The sequence below is a fragment of the Poecilia mexicana genome, unplaced genomic scaffold (genome assembly GCF_051168715.1).
Source record: "Poecilia mexicana isolate PSO_F unplaced genomic scaffold, ASM5116871v1 scaffold_16, whole genome shotgun sequence".
Classification (NCBI taxonomy): domain Eukaryota; kingdom Metazoa; phylum Chordata; class Actinopteri; order Cyprinodontiformes; family Poeciliidae; genus Poecilia; species Poecilia mexicana.
In genome coordinates this window covers 30,965,652-30,985,747 of record NW_028263385.1, presented here as the reverse complement: position 1 = coordinate 30,985,747, position 20,096 = coordinate 30,965,652, and the positions used below count along the sequence as shown (strand labels likewise).

The window sequence follows — 20,096 nt, the reverse complement described above, 5'->3', positions numbered from 1 at the left end:
AATTTGTACTTTTTTTAATTTTATTTAAGAGAAATGTGTAATTTTCAAATGACCATCTATGGCCTAGTCCCGATATTCACACTGCAACCTACGCCCCTCTATGAAGTGTGTACTCAAGGTGAACAAGAGTTCAATTATGTAGAAGACTTTGCTTTCCAAAGTCATTGCTGGAGATATTTGGCTGCTCAAATGTGTTTTCTTATAACTTGCTGAATACAGATCCAAATTCTACGTTTGTTGTTTTTTTTTTACGACCTCTTCCTCTGTGAACATTGTCATATATATATATATATATATATATATATATATATATATATATATATATATATATATATATATAGTTAAATTATTTTAACATTTAATCCAGTGGCTAAGTTTTTTTTTTCTTCACAAATGCGGCTTTCTAAAACTCACCTCCACTTTTAACATTTTCTAAGTGAAATCATTTGATTTAAGGAAGTGCTTGCAACAACAAAAGTGCCTGATCTTCATACCAATAGTTTAGTTCAGAGGTTCCCAAACTGTGGGGCGCGCCCCCTAGGGGGGGCGCCGTGTCATTGCAGGGGGGGCGCGGGAAGCCTCTGGATGAAAAAAAAACAAAACATGAACACTGTATGCGCTGGGTTTTTACCTTAGAATGGCCAACTCTCTGTTATTCCTATGTCAATTTGATACAGTAGAGGCTTCCACACTTCCCATATCTGTGTCCTCTGTCACTTTTATCAGCAGTTAAAACTGTTTAATCCGTTGTTAACATGTTGTAACCTGTTTTTCCGAGCCGCCTTTAAACGCAACATGAGCGCTACGACGCTTGCGCTGGGTTTCCACCTGTGAAGGAGACCTGCTGCTGCTGGGCGGAGCTACAGGTGTGTTGGAATCACGGCAGCAAACCAGCAAAACAGAAAGAGTTTAAGAGTTTTAGTTTAAGATTTGAAATTCCTCTTGCATTTGTGACATTTGTTTTACTTTCCTCACTTTTATGTGACTGTTCTATTTTTTTTCTGCTCATGTCAAACTTTTTTAGTACTGATGTGTGTTTTATACTATTTTCTTTGAATTTTCAAGAAAGAAAAAAACAAACATATTTCCGCCTTTTAGTTTAAAATGACACACGCAGCAATGAATTGTGGGGAATATACTTTGCCGAAGTCCGCGAGAAGGAACCTGAGCCCAGCAGATTTGCAGCAACAACGGTATAGGTGTTTCCTGATATATATATATATATATATATAAAAATCTGAAGCTGTAAACCAGGCGTCCCCAAACTTTTTCCTGCGAGGGCCACATAACTGCTCCCTTTTCTGGTCGGGGGCCGGTCTTAGTTTTTCGAGAAAGAAACCTTAGAAAACTTTTGTTGAGGGGGGCGGGAGTGAAACTGTGGATGGGGGGGTGGATTACTGCCGACGACATATTTGCGTTTGTAGACAGATTTTTACCCAGAATGCAAATGGAAAAAAACCGTGAGCGAAACGGTGACTGGTACTGACTAGTATATATCCCATTGAGGGAAACCAAGTTTCATATCTGCTCAAGAGCCCCCCTGGTGGTTGAAGAAAAATCCACATATATATGAAAAAATAAACACTGAATGCTCTCTGGTATTGTTCAGGGGGCCGGACCAAATGAGGAGGCGGGCCGGATCCGGCCCACAGGCGGTAGCTTGGGGACCCCTGCTGTAAACGGTAAAAAAAACAAAAAACTTCAGAACTTGCGATGAGGTTATATTTTGATTGATTTATGCCTGTGACATCTGGCCATTGCTCTGTGGCGTTATGCCGAGAACTGCAGGCCCTGAACCGCATCGCTCTAAACTCTCGCATATAGATGAGAAAACAGACTGAAATATGATCGAAGAGGCAACTTTTAAAGATATTCATAACATTATCATGTTTCTTAGCCATGGAAGTCCTACAACAGTGGGTTTTATTTCGCAGATGAATTGAAATAAATACGATTTTGACAACTTTGAGTTATGACTCAAACGTTTTACAGTCTCTGATGAATATTTTCTCCGCTCATGGTTTGAAATTCCCAGCTTTTTCTTTTAACACCATAATAACTTGACGCATAACAAAACAGAGGCCCATTATGTAGAACATTTAATATCACCCTTAACTGTCCAGTCTATTAATATAGACTGCATATATCCATTATCTGCATCCCCAGTCAATTGTCCTATTGATATGAAACTTATACCAGTGACTCATAGAACATGTGTGATTATGTAGAAAAGCTTACATCTTTCTTAACTCTCTATTTGTCTGAGTTAGCAGGGGATGCATATTTTGGCACAGCAAACTATTAACCTGCCAATAATTTACCTTTTGAACTGAAAAACTGCCCTGTTTTTCAGTTCAAAAGGTATCGTACAAGTATACCAATCGCTCAGAGGATATGTGTCATAATGTAGAAAATTTGATGTAACACATTATCATCCAATATTTTCACACTGCAGGTCATGCATTTTCTGGGAAGAGACATTTGGAGGCCGCTGATGACCTTCCTCGCCTGGTGTCACTGGACATTTTGATCTTATGCATTCATTATGTCACAACAAAGGGTAACACAGCAACAATTATTCAGAAAGAACCCACTTTACTCAAATCTAACTCTTAATACACATTCAACAATCTGTGTCAGCTGGGGGTTCTTGGCACAATGCTGGTGGAACCACTTGTTGCAGCTTTTGTAGGCAATCTGAAAATTACATACATACGTACGTCATGGGGAAGTTGCACTTCTCTGAACTGCTTTCATGATAATCATTTACCAAGCAAAGAGAAGCATAGTGTTATTCATTACCAAATCTGAATCAGTTTCTGTGATTATAGGCTTCATTTCATCACAACTCATCTGTTGTAATGCTTCAGCAATGAATTGTAAAGCTTAGCAATAGGATATGCATTTTTTCTAGATGAGAAAAAAGGAAAAAAATCCATTGTACTGTTTTTATTTCATTGCTGTGCAATTATTTATTAGAAAGCAGAATAATCCAAAGCAGTTCAAAAATCACAGTTGAACATTTCCTCTCAGCATGCCTCAGGTTTCCAGGATAATGTTTAAGAAGTCTTCTGTGGCACCTTGATTGTCACCTGAAACAAGCAGAACATTTCATCTTTCACTCTTCCTGTAGCTTGGAAAACACCAGCCCCTTGTTCTACACTTTGCTTCATGCTCCAGGCCCTCGGCTATCGAGGAAAGACCGACAGCTGGAGATGTGACCTGTGAAACCATTAGATCTGATTTTACCCAATCTTATTTGCTAACAATCGGCTGTGACTTATGTAATGCGACAGCTCATCTATGAGCTATACAAGTTGTTTGAGTGCATGTCAAATGGTGCTATATAAAATTAATATTTCTCTGGTTATATTACATTGCTTCAGTAAAGTTAAATGCATCCTTGTTTTATTGCATTTAAGTGGAGATCTGCTGCTGCAGAAAGCAAGTCTCAGACTCCGTCAGTCTGTAAACACGAATAAAAGGGTTTGAAGGAATAATTTTTCAGTAAGATATTGTTTGTGGCATATTATAATACCAAAGTCTAAACTCCTTGGCCTGATGATGTGGCAACTTCTGTGATCTCCAATACGGACTTGGGACAGTCCTATGACTAAAGAGAGCTGGGCAGAACCAGTGCCAAGCAATGGTCAGTGGAGCTGAAGGAGCAGTATTATGTACACTGGCTATAAAAAAAAAGTTACCACCAAAGAAAAAGGTCACACACTAATATTTTGTTGAACTGCCTTTAGCTTTGATAACGGCACACACCAGCTGTGACATTGTTTTGATAAGCTTTTGCAATGTCACAAGATTTATTTGCATCCAGTGTTGCATTCATTTTTCACCAAGACCTTACATTGATGATGGTAGAGTTTGACCACTGTGCAAAGAGTTCCCCAGCACATCCCAAAGATTCTCTGGCCAATCAATGTGTGAAAATGATGTCTGAACCACTTTTTCATTCCAAGCCCGTTGAATCCTGGCATCTTGATACATTGTCATCTTGGAATATCACCGGGCCATCAAGGAAGAAGAAATCCATTGATGGAATAACCTGGTCATTCAGATAGCCATCTGAATTCAGTCTGTGAACACATACTGTTGCTGACCCCAGACATGACTAACTACAGCAATCCAAGACCACAGCACTGCCCCCACAGGCTTGTACAGTGGCCACTAGGCATTATGGGTAATCACTTCACCTGCCTCTCTGCTTACTCTGATGCACCCATCACTCTGGAACAAGATAAATCTGGAGCAATAGAAAAAAGTCATGTGGTTTGAGTCCAGAGTTTAATCTTTATGCTCCCTAGCAAATTGAAGCCTTTTTGTTAGGTTAGCCTCAATGATTTGTGGTTTTCTTAAGGACACACAGCTGTTCAGTTCCAATCCCTTGAGTTCCCTTTACATTGTGCATGTGAAAATGCTCTTCTTTTCCAGCCACATTTCTTCCTCAAAGATGATTGGTCCCCACCATCCTTCCAGTTTTTAATAATGTGTTGGACAGTTCTTAACCTAATTTTAGTAGTTTTTGCAATCTCCTTAGACGCCAATGATTTGACTCTTCTCAAACAGATTGACATCATTTCCATGACCATGGGATGCGTCTTCAACATTTTACTTTTTGCTTTGATAAAAGTATTTACTTAGTTACATTTGAAATCATATCCACAACCCTGTTTACCTTTCAAAAAGGTAAACTCAGAAAGAATCACTGATTCTGATGTTGTAAAGTTGGATGTTTAATCAGGTTCATGTGAACATTTAGTTTCACTTTCCTTTGAAATTTCTCCTCAAGTAGATTCCATGTTTATGTTCTTACTTGTCTTGTTTAATCATCAAAAACTATATCAGTGTGGTTATTAATATTTTCTTAGTGACTATGTCCTGTATAATCAGTTTTTATTGAGACTCTAAGAATGAAGACTGAAAGAATGACCCCTCAGATAGACCTGTTAGATCGAGATCAAGAGATTTTTTTAATTAATAAGACTAAGATTTTTATTTCTCAGGTAGCTGATGAATTGCTACAGTTAATGGTTCACCATTTGTAAGTCTATTAACTCTCTACTAATTGGTCAAACCGTTGCTTCATTTCTAAGATTCCTCCCCTTTTCTGCTCCAACCACCACCAGGCCAATTCAGACTCACTCATTGTTAGCTTTCAGGATGTGATGTGCATGTTGGGTAATTACCGTTTTAACTTCTGTGTAGGCTTCCAGTCCATACTCTCCCAACTCTCTGCCATTTCCTGAGGCTTTGTAGCCTCCAAATGGAGCCTGGGAAGCAAACACGTTGTAACAGTTTATCCTGCAGAGAAAGAGGGAAAAAAAAGTCATTTTAGATGCATACTATACACACAGCTGCAGTAAAGTAATTCCACTCCTTTTCACCTACATTTAGCAGCAAGTCGAAGGAATTTCTGAGGAGTTCCATTTTACAATGTAATTTTTGTTTGCCAAAATATGTTGCCAGTGCATTCAGACTGAGCTCTGGACTTTGACTGGACTACTGAAATTGATTTGTTTGACATCAAAGACTTGCTGTGTTTGGTGTCATTGTTCTGTTGATGACCAAGTTCACCTGGCTGACAGACGGATCCCATTGGACAAGTTATCAAAAACAGTTGGTGTTTTATAGTTAGTCTCTGAACCTATAAATGGACCATCATCCCTTTCAAATTGATGACCAATAGAAACTATTTGTCTACATTTAATACAGTTTCCCTTTCATGTCGCATCACTAAAAATTAAAACATAAATGAAATTTTACAGTAACACCTGCTTTGCACTGTAACAACAACAGAATCATTAAGAAAAACCTGATGAACAACCTGGACAAAAGTTGTGAGGCCTGTAACTTAATATTTTGTTGATCAATATTTGGAGGTAATCCCTGGATTAAAGGATTTCCGTAACTGTCAATGACACTTCTGTACCTGTCCACAGATATTCTGGTCCAATCTTGGTGAACAAACTGCTCCAGTCATCTCATGTTTGAAGAGTGCCTTCTCCAGATGAGAGTAAACTATGTTCTTCTCTTGACCTGCCTCATTTTTACGTCTGTGAACATGGAGCTGATGTGCCTTGCCAAGAAGCTCCAGTTTTGTCTGATCTGTCTGATGGACATTTTCCCAGAAGCTTTGTGGTTTGTCAACATGTATTGTGGAAAATTTCACCCTCATTATTTTATGCGTTGGTTTTCCTCCTTGGTCATCTCTCATGACTTTTACTTTGGCTCAAACAATGATTAAAACCCTGATGTGTCCGATCTTACTCTAACGTACCTTGACCTTGGAGTTCAGCTTTCATTTCTTTGAAGGTTGTTCTGGGCTCTTTGGTCACCACACCATTCATTTTATCCTTCTCTTCAGTTTTCCTCTCACAACCAGGGAGGTTAGCAGCAGTCTAGTGGCCCTCTACCTTCTGGATAATCTCTGCAGCTGTAGTCAGAAGAGCATCAAGCTGCTTGGAGACACTCTGATAGTCATTACCTTTAACTTGCTGCTCTATGATGATCTTTCTAATCTCCTAGGACAACCCTCTCCCTCACTTCCTGTGGTCCATGTTCAGTGTGGAACACACCAAGTCACCAAACAGCACAGGGACAACTGATCACCATTTAAATAGGCCAACTGACTGATTATAACCTAGAAAACATCTGGACTGCTTAGTGGTCATGCCTTAGTTTAACATGTCTCTGTGGTCTAATCATTCTCAATCTTTTCTAGAGGTACCATCATTTTTTTCCATTAGTTTTTTGTTTTTTAATGATTCTGTTGAACCACAATTCAAAAGCAATGTCTGAATTTCATTGGTTCATTTTCAGTATATTTTATTTCATTACCTTTTGTCAGTTTAGTTATTTCAGTGACCTTTGTGGGTTTTTCATTCATTAACACAGAGGTACCGACAACTTTGTCTACATACAAATCACACTTTGTAGCTGGCCTTCCTTTTGATTTATACAATTTTTTTCTAAACACCATCTGATTGGCAACAACTTGATGTCCCCCACCAGTAAACTAATAATTTAAGGTTGGCTTAGATAAGTCTTAAGAAAAGGCCACATCACATACCAGACTGTGCCAGCCCGGAGCCCACTGGACACATAGTTCGCTTTGTCAATGTCAGTTGTGAAAACTGAAGCTGCAAGTCCATATTTGGTGTCGTTGGCTCTGGTTATAACCTCCTCCAGTGTTTTAAATTTAAATATCTGCATCACTGGACCAAAAATCTAGAAAAAGAAAAAAATAGAAAAATAGAAGTGAACGTTCACCCAGGCATCATAACATAGCCTCAATGAGCTATGTGGGTGCATGGGTGTGAATGGATGATGCTTAACATTGTGGGGAAAAAAAACTTCAGTTAAACATCCCACAATCCTGCACTGTATTATGATCCCATCAAACTTATACCACATAACTAACCCAACCAACCCACTCCCCCCTCCTGAAACGTATATCCAAACAGGAACAAGATGGAAATAAACACTGGTTAATGTCGGCCAAGTTTTAATTAGTGAACTGGTACAGATATGTTGACTAATACAGAGTTTGATGCAGAAACATCATGCATCCCTAGTTCCCTAAATCATTGAAGATCAGTGGCTCTCATCACAAGTGGTGTAGCGATTAAGAGAGTAGGGAGACACAGAGAGGATGTGATTATAACCAAGTGGAGGTGGAGTCCAGACAAAACCCACACCTCCACCTAACAGCCCAGAGGAAGGAAAATGTGGCCAGTCATGTTTGATCTGCCCTAGTTAACTGCCATTTAAAAAAAAAAAAAAAAAGAATGGAAATAATGGAAATATTGACTGTTAATCAGTAGAGAAGCTAATGTTTGTAGCATAAATTAGAAGCTACAAATTCCCTATTCAGTGCTATTACATCTAGAATTCTTAAATTTGAAGATCTGGTGGAATTTAAAATAGCTCAAGTTATGTTTAAAATAGCGGTTCTCAACGTGGGCGATACCGCCCCCCGGGGGGCGTTCAGAGGACGGCAGGGGGCGCTGGGATTCCTTTGGGGGGCGTTTGGTCGAAGGTAAACTTTACACCTTATATGCACAACAATACCAGTTCAGACTTTGAACAACTTGGTAAAACTGTATTGTGTAACATTAAAACATGTTGGGCTGCAACTGTATCGATGGCAGCTCTTCTTCTTTTCAGTGTTTGTAGCTTCTTGGCGCAGCTCCTCTCCTGCTACTAGTAGCTTCACCACATCAGTTCAGCGTTACACCGACTGATGACGCTGCTGTGATTCACTTTGTCTGGTATTTTTGTACAAATGTTTTGTCAGTTCTGTGATCATGTTAAGCAGCAACTTATATTAAAAAGTGTTTTATTTCCGTTTGAAAGCTGCCCGCTTCCATGGAAGGACAACAGAAAATCGCTCTTATAAACATGTAATTACTAAAATCACGATACCCTCACTCAGTGGCGCAAAAAGTGGGTATGCAGCGCATGCAATGCATGCTGCACCAGAGGGGGCGTCAAAACCCCGTCTGGAGGGGGCGGCGCCCCGATGATGCCTTCGCATACACTTCACCGCGCCCTGACGCTCCTTCACCTCGCGCACATGTAAATGTAAATGTAGCGAGTTTTACCTTTCACTTGTTTTCGTCTCTGGGGGAAGGGGGGGGGTTAAACATACGGTCGCTCATATGGATAGAGTGACCATATGTTTTCTACGCTCCTTCACTCTTACGTACCTTCCTTTGGGAGGGGGGGGGGGGGGCTGATTTATGTTTTTGCATCCACCTGAATAATATGTAGTTGCGCCCCTGCCCTCACTTTGTATCCCTCTGAAAAAAAATGAACCCATTTAAATAAAGAAATCCCTCCATAGTGATACCACGATAGAGCGTTCATTTTATAGCGTTAACACCGGAGCTGAAAGTGGTCCGGTATGAAACGGGGGTGATAGAACAAAGGTACCACAGCACTTTTAAATTTCAATAATCAGAATATCGAAATTGTTTCCGTTGTTTTAAAAAGTTTATGTCAGTCTGCCTTTTCCCCATCGATATGCTTCCCGACCGCCCTGCACCATAGAGGGTTAAAAAACAAAACGCCGCGCACATTGCGCAAAACTCTGAAACAGGAGAAGCGGGCCATAAAACGGAGCGACAAACTAGATGTGAATTATGGCATAAAAACAGAGAATCCGACACTGAACAGTGAAAAATCAACACATGATGTGAAACATGATTAGGTGGCGCAGCAGGTGATGAGTGAAGATTAATGATGGTGAGCGTCAATACATGATAAAATAAATCTAGCAACAGGAAATAAACTAAAGTGATGCAATAAACCAAGAGAGGATAATACAAATCAAAGGAAACTAAATGGAAATGAATGAAGAACAAAATGCAAAGAATAATGCTGTTAGGCCTACCGATTTTAACTTGAATGTTCATTGCATTTTTCATAGACGCCTGTGAAAATAATTTCTATTCCCATGGCTTTTTTGTTCTCTGGGAAATTATTTTTGATGATAAATACAGAAACAAGCATAAAAATCAAAACATCTACAATAGTGATAGTAATAATAATGAAGTAATAGTCAGTGCAAAGTAGCCTACAAATTCTTTGGTGGGAGGTGGTGAGGGCTGGGGGGGCGCTGGCCTGAAAAAGGTTGAGAAACACTGTTTTAAAACAACGGAAACAATATCGTTATTTTGATTATTGAAATTTAAAAGTGCTGTGGTACCTTTGTTCTATCACACCCGTTTCATACCGGACCACTTACAGCTCCGGTGTTAACGCTATAAAATGAACGCCCTCTATCGTGGTATCACCCATGGAGGGATGGAGGGATTTCTTTATTTAAATGGGTTCATTTTTCAGAGGGATACAAAGTGAGGGCAGGGGCGCAACTACATATTATTCAGGTGGATGCGAAAACATAAATCAACCCCCCCCCTTCTCCCCCAAAGGAAGGTACGTAAGAGTGAAGGAGCGTAGAAAACATATGGTCACTCTATCCGTATGAGCGACCGTATGTTTACCCCCCCTGCCCCCCGAGACGAAGACACATGAAAGGTAAAACTCGCTACATTTACATTGACATGTGCGCGAGGTGAAGGAGCGTCAGGGCGCGGTGAAGTGTATGCGAAGGCATCATCGGGGCGCCGCCCCCTCCAGACGGGGTTTTGACGCCCCCTCTGGTGCAGCGCCCCTATGCGTTGCATGCGCTGCATACCCACTTTTTGCGCCACTGAGTGAGGGTATCGTGATTTTAGTAATTACATGTTTATAAGAGCGATTTTCTGTTGTCCTTCCATGGAAGCGGGCAGCTTTCAAACGGAAATAAAACACTTTTTAATATAAGTTGCTGCTTAACATGATCACAGAACTGACAAAACATTTGTACAAAAATACCAGACAAAGTGAATCACAGCAGCGTCATCAGTCGGTGTAACGCTGAACTGATGCGGTGAAGCTACTAGTAGCAGGAGAGGAGCTGCGCCAAGAAGCTACAAACACTGAAAAGAAGAGCAGCTGCCATCGATACAGTTGCAGCCCAACATGTTTTAATGTTACACAATGCAGTTTTACCAAGTTGCTCAAAGTCTAAACTGGTATTGTTGTGCATTTAATGTGTAAAGTTTACCTTCTTCAACCAAATGCCCCCCAAAGGAATCCCAGCGCCCCCTGCCGTCCTCTGAAAGCCCCCCGGGGGGCGGTATCGCCCACGTTGAGAACCGCTATTTTAAAAGGTTTATGTCGGTCTGCCTCTTCCCCATCGATACGCTTCCTGACCGCCCTGCACCTTAGAGGATTAAAAAAAACAAAAAAAAAAAAACAAAGACGCGCACATTGCGCAAAACTCTGAAACAGGAGAAGCGGGACATAAAACAGAGCAACAAACTAGATGTGAATTATGGCATAAAAAACAGAGAATCCAACTCTGAACAGTGAAAAATCAACACATGATGTGAAACATGACGATTAGGCGGCGCAGCAGGTGATGAGTGAAGATTAATGATGGTGAGCATCAATAAACGATAAAATAAATCTAGCAACAGGAAATAAACTAAAGTGATACAATAAACCAAGAGAGGATAATACAAATCAAAGGAAACTAAATGGAAATGAGCCTACAAATTCTTTGGTGGGGGGCAGTGAGGGACCTGGATAAAGGCTAGGGGGGCGCTGGCCTGAAAAAGGTTGAGAAACACTGGTTTAAGGCATCAAATAAACCGCTACCTGAGCTCATACAGAAAATGTTTTTTGTAAAAGAAACATTTTCTTTTACAAAGAAAATGTTTCTTTTTCTTTGTAATTATTCTACTGCTTACACAAGCAGTAGAATAATTCAATAAACTGAGCTAAAAGCATTGTTATTTGATGTTATAATCAATCAAAAGCTGAAAATGTGTAGAAACCGAGTAACTTAAGGGGTTACTCAAACTCTCTTCTCTGCCCCCAGCCCTGGTTCCTGAATTCGACCGACCCCTCTGCCTCAACCCAAAGATCCCCGTTCTACTGCAGCAGACTTGGAGAAAAGACAAAGGTCACTGAGTGATGACGATTCTGTTCATTTAAAGGACAACGGACAGTTCGACTTTGCTGCTTTTCTGAAAGAGGACTTTGCTCCGCCAGGACAGAGACTCTGACCAGGACATCTGAAGATTTCAGCTGCCAAGATCAATTGCCATCGGGTGTGAGTTGTACTGCCCCAAAAGCCTCGCTTAATGAAACTGGTGACACAGGTTAGGGATAGAAATGAGAGTAGGTTGTAACTGATTTTAATTTGAATTTATTATCTTGTTACAAGTTTACAATCTCTGTAAGTGAATCTGCTTGTCATTTACCCCTGCTAAAGCTTGCTTAATAAATTACATACTAAAAATACCAATAGATCTTGTGGACATTGAAATCAATTGAGTCGTTTGATCTGAGGGTTCTCCTGACTTTAAGTAAAATTAACATACATGATTCCAGAGAAGTGGTGGCTTCGTACTTTCCTTTGGCGAGCGTTAAAATAATGACCCTGGGACTTAAATCTAAGTCACTAAATTTAATCTAGCCGATAACAAGTGCACGTTATTTTTAGGAGAAAAGCTACCGTTAACAGGAGTGGTTGTTGAAGCTACGCAGCAGCGAGGGCTACTCAGCTGACCGTTTCCCAACTGAAAAGGGCCATAACTTCTGGATCTGAAGGTAGTTAGAGCTAGATGTGTTTTTTCCGCCTCCAGTTTAAATAGAATATCTCTTATAAACCTATTCTAGGGTAAAACCCGGATTTCAGGGATTTTCCGGACGTGTTAGACAGAGAACTGGCCAGTAGTCAGTCGGTGGTGAGATAAGGGTGGGGCTGACTATTGCAGAATAACGAACAGTATACACACAAGAAAGAGCTTTTGTATTTCAATTCATGGTGTAAAATTATGGAACAAGTTAAATGAGGAGTTAAAACAAAGTCAAAATCTAATACAATCTAAAAGGAAATATAAGGTGGTCATAGAAATATCGAGCATTAGCACAAATGTGTATATGTGTATTGAAGCTAACGCATACGAGTGTGTGTGGGTATAGATGTATATATTTAGACATGTACACCCAGATAAAAATGGAACATTAATTGACCTATGTTTTTTTTTTTCCATTTTATTTATTTTAATAATGAGGGTCCCTCTGAACATATTGTACAAGTTTGCGGGGTAGGAGTTCATAAGTTTCTTACTTCTTCCAGCTCCTTTTTGAGCATGTTAAGATTATTGTGGTAGAAAAAATATGTGTCTTATGCATTCCTTGTTCACGTGCGTTAACTTATACTTCTATCATGTTTGAAATAAATAAATAAATGCTTCTCCTTTTAAAGGAGGCAGAACTGGTGAAAGAGGGTAGAGGGTGGAGTAACACTTTCACCACTAGTGGCAGGGCTTGAAATTACAACTGTTTGCCTCTTCATGCATTTCTAAGCAGACCATGGAGATCTCAGAAAACATACAAGCCTGGAGGAAAAACCCAAAGCATAGTACACCGTCTAGCCAACCATCCACACCACCCTACCTCCTCCCTGGCAATGATCATGTTGTCCTGGACATCTCCAAACACTGTAGGCTGGATGAAGTAGCCTCTATCTGCAGCCACTCCTCCTCCACACATCAGCTTGGCACCTTCTCTCTTCCCACTGCTGATGTAGCCCAGAATCTTGTTGAACTGCTCCTGATCTACCTGGAAACATCACAGAAGGAACAGCATGTCAAGTCCATACTAAAGTTAGTCAACTTCAAAAGACCCTGAATGTACTGAAAAAGGTCACCGTGACCTTGGTGAACATTTTGGGGAAAACCCGATATGCACAGGTATAAACTCAGCGCGAGCGTCGTAGCTCATGTTGCCCCAAACCCCCCCCTATACCTCTATATGGGACAAAGTGGGCGAGGTAAGCTGCTGCATTCAATTTGACACGTACTCCTTGTGTTCCCACTACATGCCTCGACCAAAGGGTGCGTTCACACCAAACGCGTTTTGAGTGTCAGGCGCATCTGGTTTACTTTTAAAGTAGGGTTGCCACCTTTCAGAAATAAAAATAAGGGATGCCCACCACAGCACGTGTCACCCTACTCTCATGGGGTGGGATTGTTAAGTTTTGTAACGGAATGACCGTGAGTTAGCAGCGCTGCAAGCAGCTCGTTTCTCTGAAGAGCTGACAGTAATAAAGAGAAAAGCAGAGAAGATCTGAGATCTGTCATAGATCTGAGTTGTGCCGACAGTGTAAAACACCAGAACTACACAATGTTAGCTTGGTGTGATGTGAATTTTATTTTTTGTTTGAATTTAAAAAATAATAAAGTTCATGATCTGAGTATTCATCTTTATGATTGGGCCTGGACATTTTATTTATAAGACAAAATAAAATATCTGGATTTATTTAATCCATCAGAAACAGAACCTTGAGGCTCTCCGTTGCTGAGTGTTGCTGCAAGTCAGCAGAGAAATAACCGCAGCTGCTGCGCTCCAGATCTTGCGCAACAGCTGAATCTCCCCACTGGACTAGAACCGAACCGAATCACACATTAACCTATTATTGAAAGCAACTTGCCACTGGAAAGTGTCGTAAGATGCCCTTGTGGAGCTCGGGTAACTGTTGTGCTGTTCGTGGCTATACTCTAATAATCAGACTACATTTAGTTTGTGGCTGCAGCAAGTTCAAGATAACCCACATCTGCATCCGAAGCAACTGAGTCAGTGAAGTAGCTATGCTATTGCAGGTAGCTACATATGCTAGTGCGGGTAGCTACATATGCTAGTGCGGGTAGCTACATATGCTAGTGCGGGTAGCTACATATGCTAGTGCGGGTAGCTACATATGCTAGTGCAGGTAGCTACATATTCTAGAGCGACTTGAAGAAATGCGGCCATTTCTTCAAGTCGCCATCGCTCCCTGCAATAGCTGTAGGTTGCGGGGAGTAAACCTACAGTAAACTGATATTGTCACATTTAAGCTTTGATCGCTGGTGTTCCCACATATTTTATAGCCTACAAGCTCTGGAGAAAGCCGGTTAGCGTTAGGGTAACATGTAAACAAATGGCAGTTCCGGCTTGCGGTGGAAGTCACGCCCATTATTCACGCAAAGCATCATGGGGCGTAGGAATAAGGCGGATAGGCTTCACCCTTTAAGGCAGGGGTCACCAACTCCAGTCCTCCAGGGCTACCATCCTGTAACTTTTAGATTCACCTCTGCTCCAAAATGTCTGAATTCCCTCACCAGCATTCATTCCTCTCTGCAATAGGCTGGAAACAAGCAGTTTATTTGATCCAGGTGTGTTTGAGCAGAAACGTATCTAAAAGTTACAGGATGGTAGCCCTGGAGGGCTGGAGTTGGTGACCCCTGCTTTAAGGCTATTGGTAGTTTATCCCTCGCACGCAGCGCAGCACAAAAAAAAAAAAAAAAACTTAGTCTACGCCGACCTACTGGGTGGACCCCACCCGAGTCTGCATAAATAATGGTCAGACCGGACAAACGGCTCCCTCTTTTTCTTCAGCGTACAAGCACCGTCTTAAGAGCGAAGATGTCTTCCAGCGGTACCATCCATTTGTGCCAGTCTTATCAGATGGGGTACATCATGTATTTTGATGGACGCTGAATCTGCGAGGGATGCCTGGGCCCCTAGGACGCCAACCTCGCTCTGATGCCTCAGCTTTCTTGCCGCTCCTATGCTCTCCTCCCGCTGGAGGAGAGGAGGCGGAGGCTAGCCTTTTTCAAGGCTGGCGCTTGGCGGGGCAGCAGGCCCACTGAGTTCGGTCGCTGCTCGTGGGGACATGCTAGCTACACCGAGCGGGATGCTAGCTACGCCGAGCGGGAATCGGATGATTTTGCCGGCAGAGAGGACGAGGGCAACAGCAGGAGCAGCAGCGTTTTGGATGTTACGTCCCAGCTGGGAAGCAACGCGACAGAAGGTAGGCAGCTGAGCGAATGCTCAGTGAACCCCGGGCTCATAATAATCTCATATGAATGCACACCCGCTTTCAGAACATTATTCAAAGTGGCGGCGCGCATGTCCCCTGGACAGGTGGATGGATCGGCTAATCAGCAGGAGTACATGCTGCAGTTTGGAGGCAGGCCTCAGCCTTTCAAGGGGATCATAGAGAGGCTTCTACCACCTCCGGTGCAGAACACCACTCTCATGTCAGAGCTGCAGGAACTGGTGGCGAAAGGTGTAATTTCCACGGTTCCCCAGTATCAGTACAACCGTCTGTCATTCAGTTATTCTCTCGCCTTGCGCACGTTTTCTGAATGTGTGGAAACAGCCTGCAGCCACTGCACATGGAAGGGACGAGAGTCCTCTTCTATCTGGACGACCTGCTTTTACTGGCTTGGTCCAGAGAGGAATCACATCTGCTGAGGCTGGGATTTTCCATCAACTGGGAAAAGAGTTTGGCTATTTCATCCCAGATGATCGTTTATCTGGGAGTGGAGCTGAACTCAGTTATGAGAGCCCGATTAGCACAGCCGAGAATCGAGGCTCTGTCAGCGCAACTCCGCTGTGTCAGCCCTCGCAGCGTAGAGCCAGCTCTGTCAGTCACGCGGCTGCTGGGGATGATGTCAACGGCTCACGTGGTGATTCCGCTGGGTTTGTTACACATGAGATGCCTTCAGAGATGGTTCGCTCTCGCATAGATCCTGTACGCCAGAAGAGGCGCATGATCTCTGTTCTTCCTTCAGTGGGACCCAATTTCATTCACTGGGGAAGCCCCAGTATTCTGGCAGAGGGAGTTCCCCTCAGTAGACCCACGTATCGCTGTTCACAGATGCATCCCTGTGTCTGTCTCAGGTGGTTGGAGCACAGTGGCCAGATGACATGACTCTTCATATATATGTGCTGGAGCTCCTCACGGTGCTGGAGGTGACTCACCACTTTGGTCCTCTGCTGAAGGGTCAACATGTTCTGATCCACATGGACAACAGAGTGGTGGCAGCCTACATAAATCGCCAGGGAGGCGTACGCTCTGCTCAGCTGTTAAACATCGCCAGACAGCTGCTGTGCTGGGCACATGTAAACCTGCTCTCGATCAGAGTGGTGTACATCCCCGGCGTCCTGAACAGAGGAGCAGACATCATGTTCAGGGGCAGCCCTCACTATGGGGACTGGAGTCTCCATCACGATGTAGTCACTCAAATATGGAGCAGATTTGGGAGAGCGACAGTGGACCTGTTCGCCACGCGGGAAAACGCACAGTGCCAGCTGTGGTTCTCACTGAGTCCACAGGAGGACCCACCACTAGGGGTGGACGCCTTCGCTCACAGCCCGTGGCCAAAAATGCTCCTTTATGCTTTTCCCCCAGTTCCATTGATTCCACGGCTCCTGGACCAAGTTCAGGAGGAACAGCTGCTGTTAATCCTGGCACCCGAGCACAAGAACGCAATGTGGTTTCCCAGTCTGCAGCAGCCGGTGTCAGGTCGACCGTGGAAGCTGCCATGGAGAGAGGATGCGCTCCTCCAGGCCGGGGGAGCGATCAGGAGTCACCCAGAAATAGGCCAGCGTCTGGGAACAGGAGCACCTAGGGAGGCTCGGTCTCCCTCAGGGTGTGGTGCGCACCATTCAGGGCGCACGAGCCGCTTCTACTGCTTCGAAATGGTCAATCTTTCAACACTGGTGCGCGGGAAAGAGGGTGGAGCCCATTTCCTGTCTTGTAGGCGGCGTGCTGTCATTTCTCCAGCAGCTTATGGACAAATTTAGCTCTCAGCACCATTAAAACATGCTGCAGCTATTTCCTTCTGCCATGAGGGTTTTTGGTGACAGAACAGTCTTCAACCACCCACTGATGAAGCGGTTTCTGAGAGGTGTGCGCATAAGCAAACCAGTGTCACGCCCACTTGCTCCTCTGTGGGATTTAACACTGGTCCTACACGCTCTGGTTGAAGCTCTATTTGAGCCTTTAGCCCAGGCTCCTCTGAAGTTCCTGTCTTAAGAGGAGTCTAACTGCTCTGCTGTTGGTCCTTATGTCTGCAAAGAGAGTGAGCGATTTTTCCGCTCTCTCTGTTGCTCCTTCTTGTCTCAGAATATGAGCCGATGGCAGCTCAGCTGTGCTGCGTCCCAACCCTGCTTTACTCCTCAAAGCATCACAAGCTCGTTCAGATCAAGGGAGATGTCTTTGGAGGGTTCTTATCCCCCTCCTCATAAATCTGAGACAGAAGCTGCATCTCATCTTCTCTGCCCTGTGCGCGCACTCTCTTATGTGGTGCACACCTCTGCACTGCGTCACTCTCAGCATCTGTTTGTGCATTACAGAGATAATTCAGTGGGGTGTCCTCTGTCTGCCCAGCTCCAAGTCCACAAAACACATGTAGACTGGTTGGGCAAACTCCCACACACCCTCCAGGACCCGGCTGAGGGTATAGAGCTGGTCCAGTGTTCCACGACCAGGATGAAAACCACACTGCTCTTCCAGAATCCGAGGTTTGACTATCTGACGGACCCTCATTTCCAGGGCCCTGAATAGACCTTACCAGGGAGGCTTAAGAGTGCGACAACCCTGTAATTGGAGCACACTCTCCGGTCCCCCTTTTTGAACAGGGAGACCACCACCCCAGTCTGCCAATCCAGGGGAACTACCTCCGATGTCCATGCAATGTTGCAGAGTCACGTCAGCCAACACAACCCTACCCTTATGGAACTCCAGGCGGATCTCATCCACCCCCGGGGCTCTGCCACCGAGGAGCTTTTTAACCACCTCGGCAACCTTGTCCCCAGAGATTAGAGAGCCCGACCCAGAGTCCCCAGGCTCAGCTTCCTCAATGGAAGGCATGTTGGTGGGATTGAGGAGGTCTTCAAAGTGTTCCGCCCACCGGCCTACAACATCCCGAGTTGAGGTCAGCAGCACATCATCCCCACTATAAACAGAGTTGGTGCTGTACTGCTTCCCCTCCTGAGATGCCGGATGGTGGACCAGAATCGCCTCGAAGTCGTGCGCAAGTCTTTCTCCATGGCCTCTCCAAACTCCTCCCACGCCCGAGTTCTTGCCTCAGCAACCACCCGAGCCGCATGCTCGAGATGATTGAGGGACGAAGAGATGCTGATTTCTGGTTCTTTAGGTTCTGATGGGTCTGCAGTTCTCCTCTCCTGATCCATTCTGTCTGTCATACAGCAGCACACTGCACATATTTTTTTTGTTTTTTAAATACCTGTATTCATCTTCACTGACATTATTCACCCTGGGATTTGCGTCTTCCCTCTAACGAGAGGTTTTGCTTCTAAGGATGATATGCCACTGCGTATCGGGCTGAGGACATTTTAAAAAGACGCAGGCTAATCGCAGCTCACCGTGGCTGCGTAGTGTCCGTGTTTAGGCAACTACAACAGCGTTGGCCATAGCTTTCTTTGGGGTCCTTTTTACATCCCACCCATAATCCCGCCACGTAACATTTAGTTGACCTTAATATTTCCTGTGTTTTATTTTGGTCATTATTGTTATTAGTAGTGTTGATATGTGTGTAATAGGCGTGTCTATCTGACATTTATGGAAATACAGAACAGATCTCGTCCCGTATCGGTTCAATATGGGACGCTACATTTAACAGCCAAATACGGGATGATTCTGTATTTTAAGGGACGGGTGCCAACCTATTTCAAAGTCTTGTGAAGGTGTATTGAGGGCAAGTTGAGGGACCGCCACGGCACGATTTGAAGCATTTGGCACTAGGTGTAGGGGGTCCCTCTTGCTGCTATGAGCATCAGCACCTCTAACAGCATTTCAACATGAATTTAGTGAAATTTAGGAGAGAGGAACCTAAAAAGCAATCAGTGATAATTGTGGTTTACTGAAATATATTTGTGAACAAACAGAGCACAAACTCAAAAATTAAACTCACAGAATCAGATTTTAGCTATGGTAACAAAAAAATCTAAATATGAAGATTGTTCTTTTAACTTTTACAAAATAAATTTGCCAGTTCCTTAAAATCTTAAATTTAAATTTTAAACAATTAAAAATCTTTCAACTTACTTATGCTGAAACCATTAAACCAAATCAAATTTAGCAGCATTGATATTCTGCAAGTCAATGACTTAATGCAATCTGCTGTGTTTCCTTAGACACAAACTGTTTAAACTAATTTAAATATAAACTGAACTTAATGAACTGAGTAACATTAAGCTCAGTTACTTAGTGTTACTCTGCTGATGTGTGACTGAACTGAAATGACTTTCTAAAGTGCCTAGAGACGACATTTGTTGTGAAATGTGGCAATATAAATAAACTGAATTGAATTGTGAGAGTTTGTTACCTGAGGGCCCTGCTCAGTCTTGAAGTCAAACGGGTCTCCCACCACTCTTCTTTCAGCACGTGCCACACTGCGCTCCACAAACTCATCGTAGACATCTGATTGGACGAAAACTCGAGAGCCAGCACAGCAACACTGGCCTTGATTGAAAAACAGGCCAATGTGGGACTGCTCCACAGCATTTTCCACTAAAAAATTATTCAAACAGAATAGGCAGCAACTTTAATGTGATCATAACAGGCCGTCAGAAAAAATATTAGGCAAAAAACAAAACAGTGAATTTGTTTGAATTTAGCACAGAATGGTTTAAAAAGATCATTGTGGAGACACAACTTAAGTACAACACTG

The 20,096-nt window shown here is 43.1% G+C and overlaps 1 protein-coding gene across 2 annotated transcripts in view; it reads right to left on the bottom strand.

Moving 5' to 3' along the window:
* Window positions 1-2,946: 2,946 nt before the first annotated feature.
* Window positions 2,947-20,096, bottom strand: part of LOC106913261 (aldehyde dehydrogenase, mitochondrial-like) — a 65,165-nt gene continuing 48,015 nt past the window's right edge. The window contains exons 9-13 of one of the 2 annotated variants that reach the window (XM_088013806.1): window positions 19,752-19,936; window positions 13,030-13,194; window positions 7,082-7,239; window positions 5,199-5,313; window positions 2,947-3,092 (exon numbers count right to left, since the gene is read on the bottom strand). In XM_088013806.1, the coding sequence (XP_087869932.1) occupies window positions 3,060-3,092; window positions 5,199-5,313; window positions 7,082-7,239; window positions 13,030-13,194; window positions 19,752-19,936 (656 nt within the window). In that variant the 3' untranslated portion in view covers window positions 2,947-3,059. The remainder of the gene's footprint in view (window positions 3,093-5,198; window positions 5,314-7,081; window positions 7,240-13,029; window positions 13,195-19,751; window positions 19,937-20,096) is intronic. The other variant, XM_088013807.1, reaches the window with a different exon arrangement.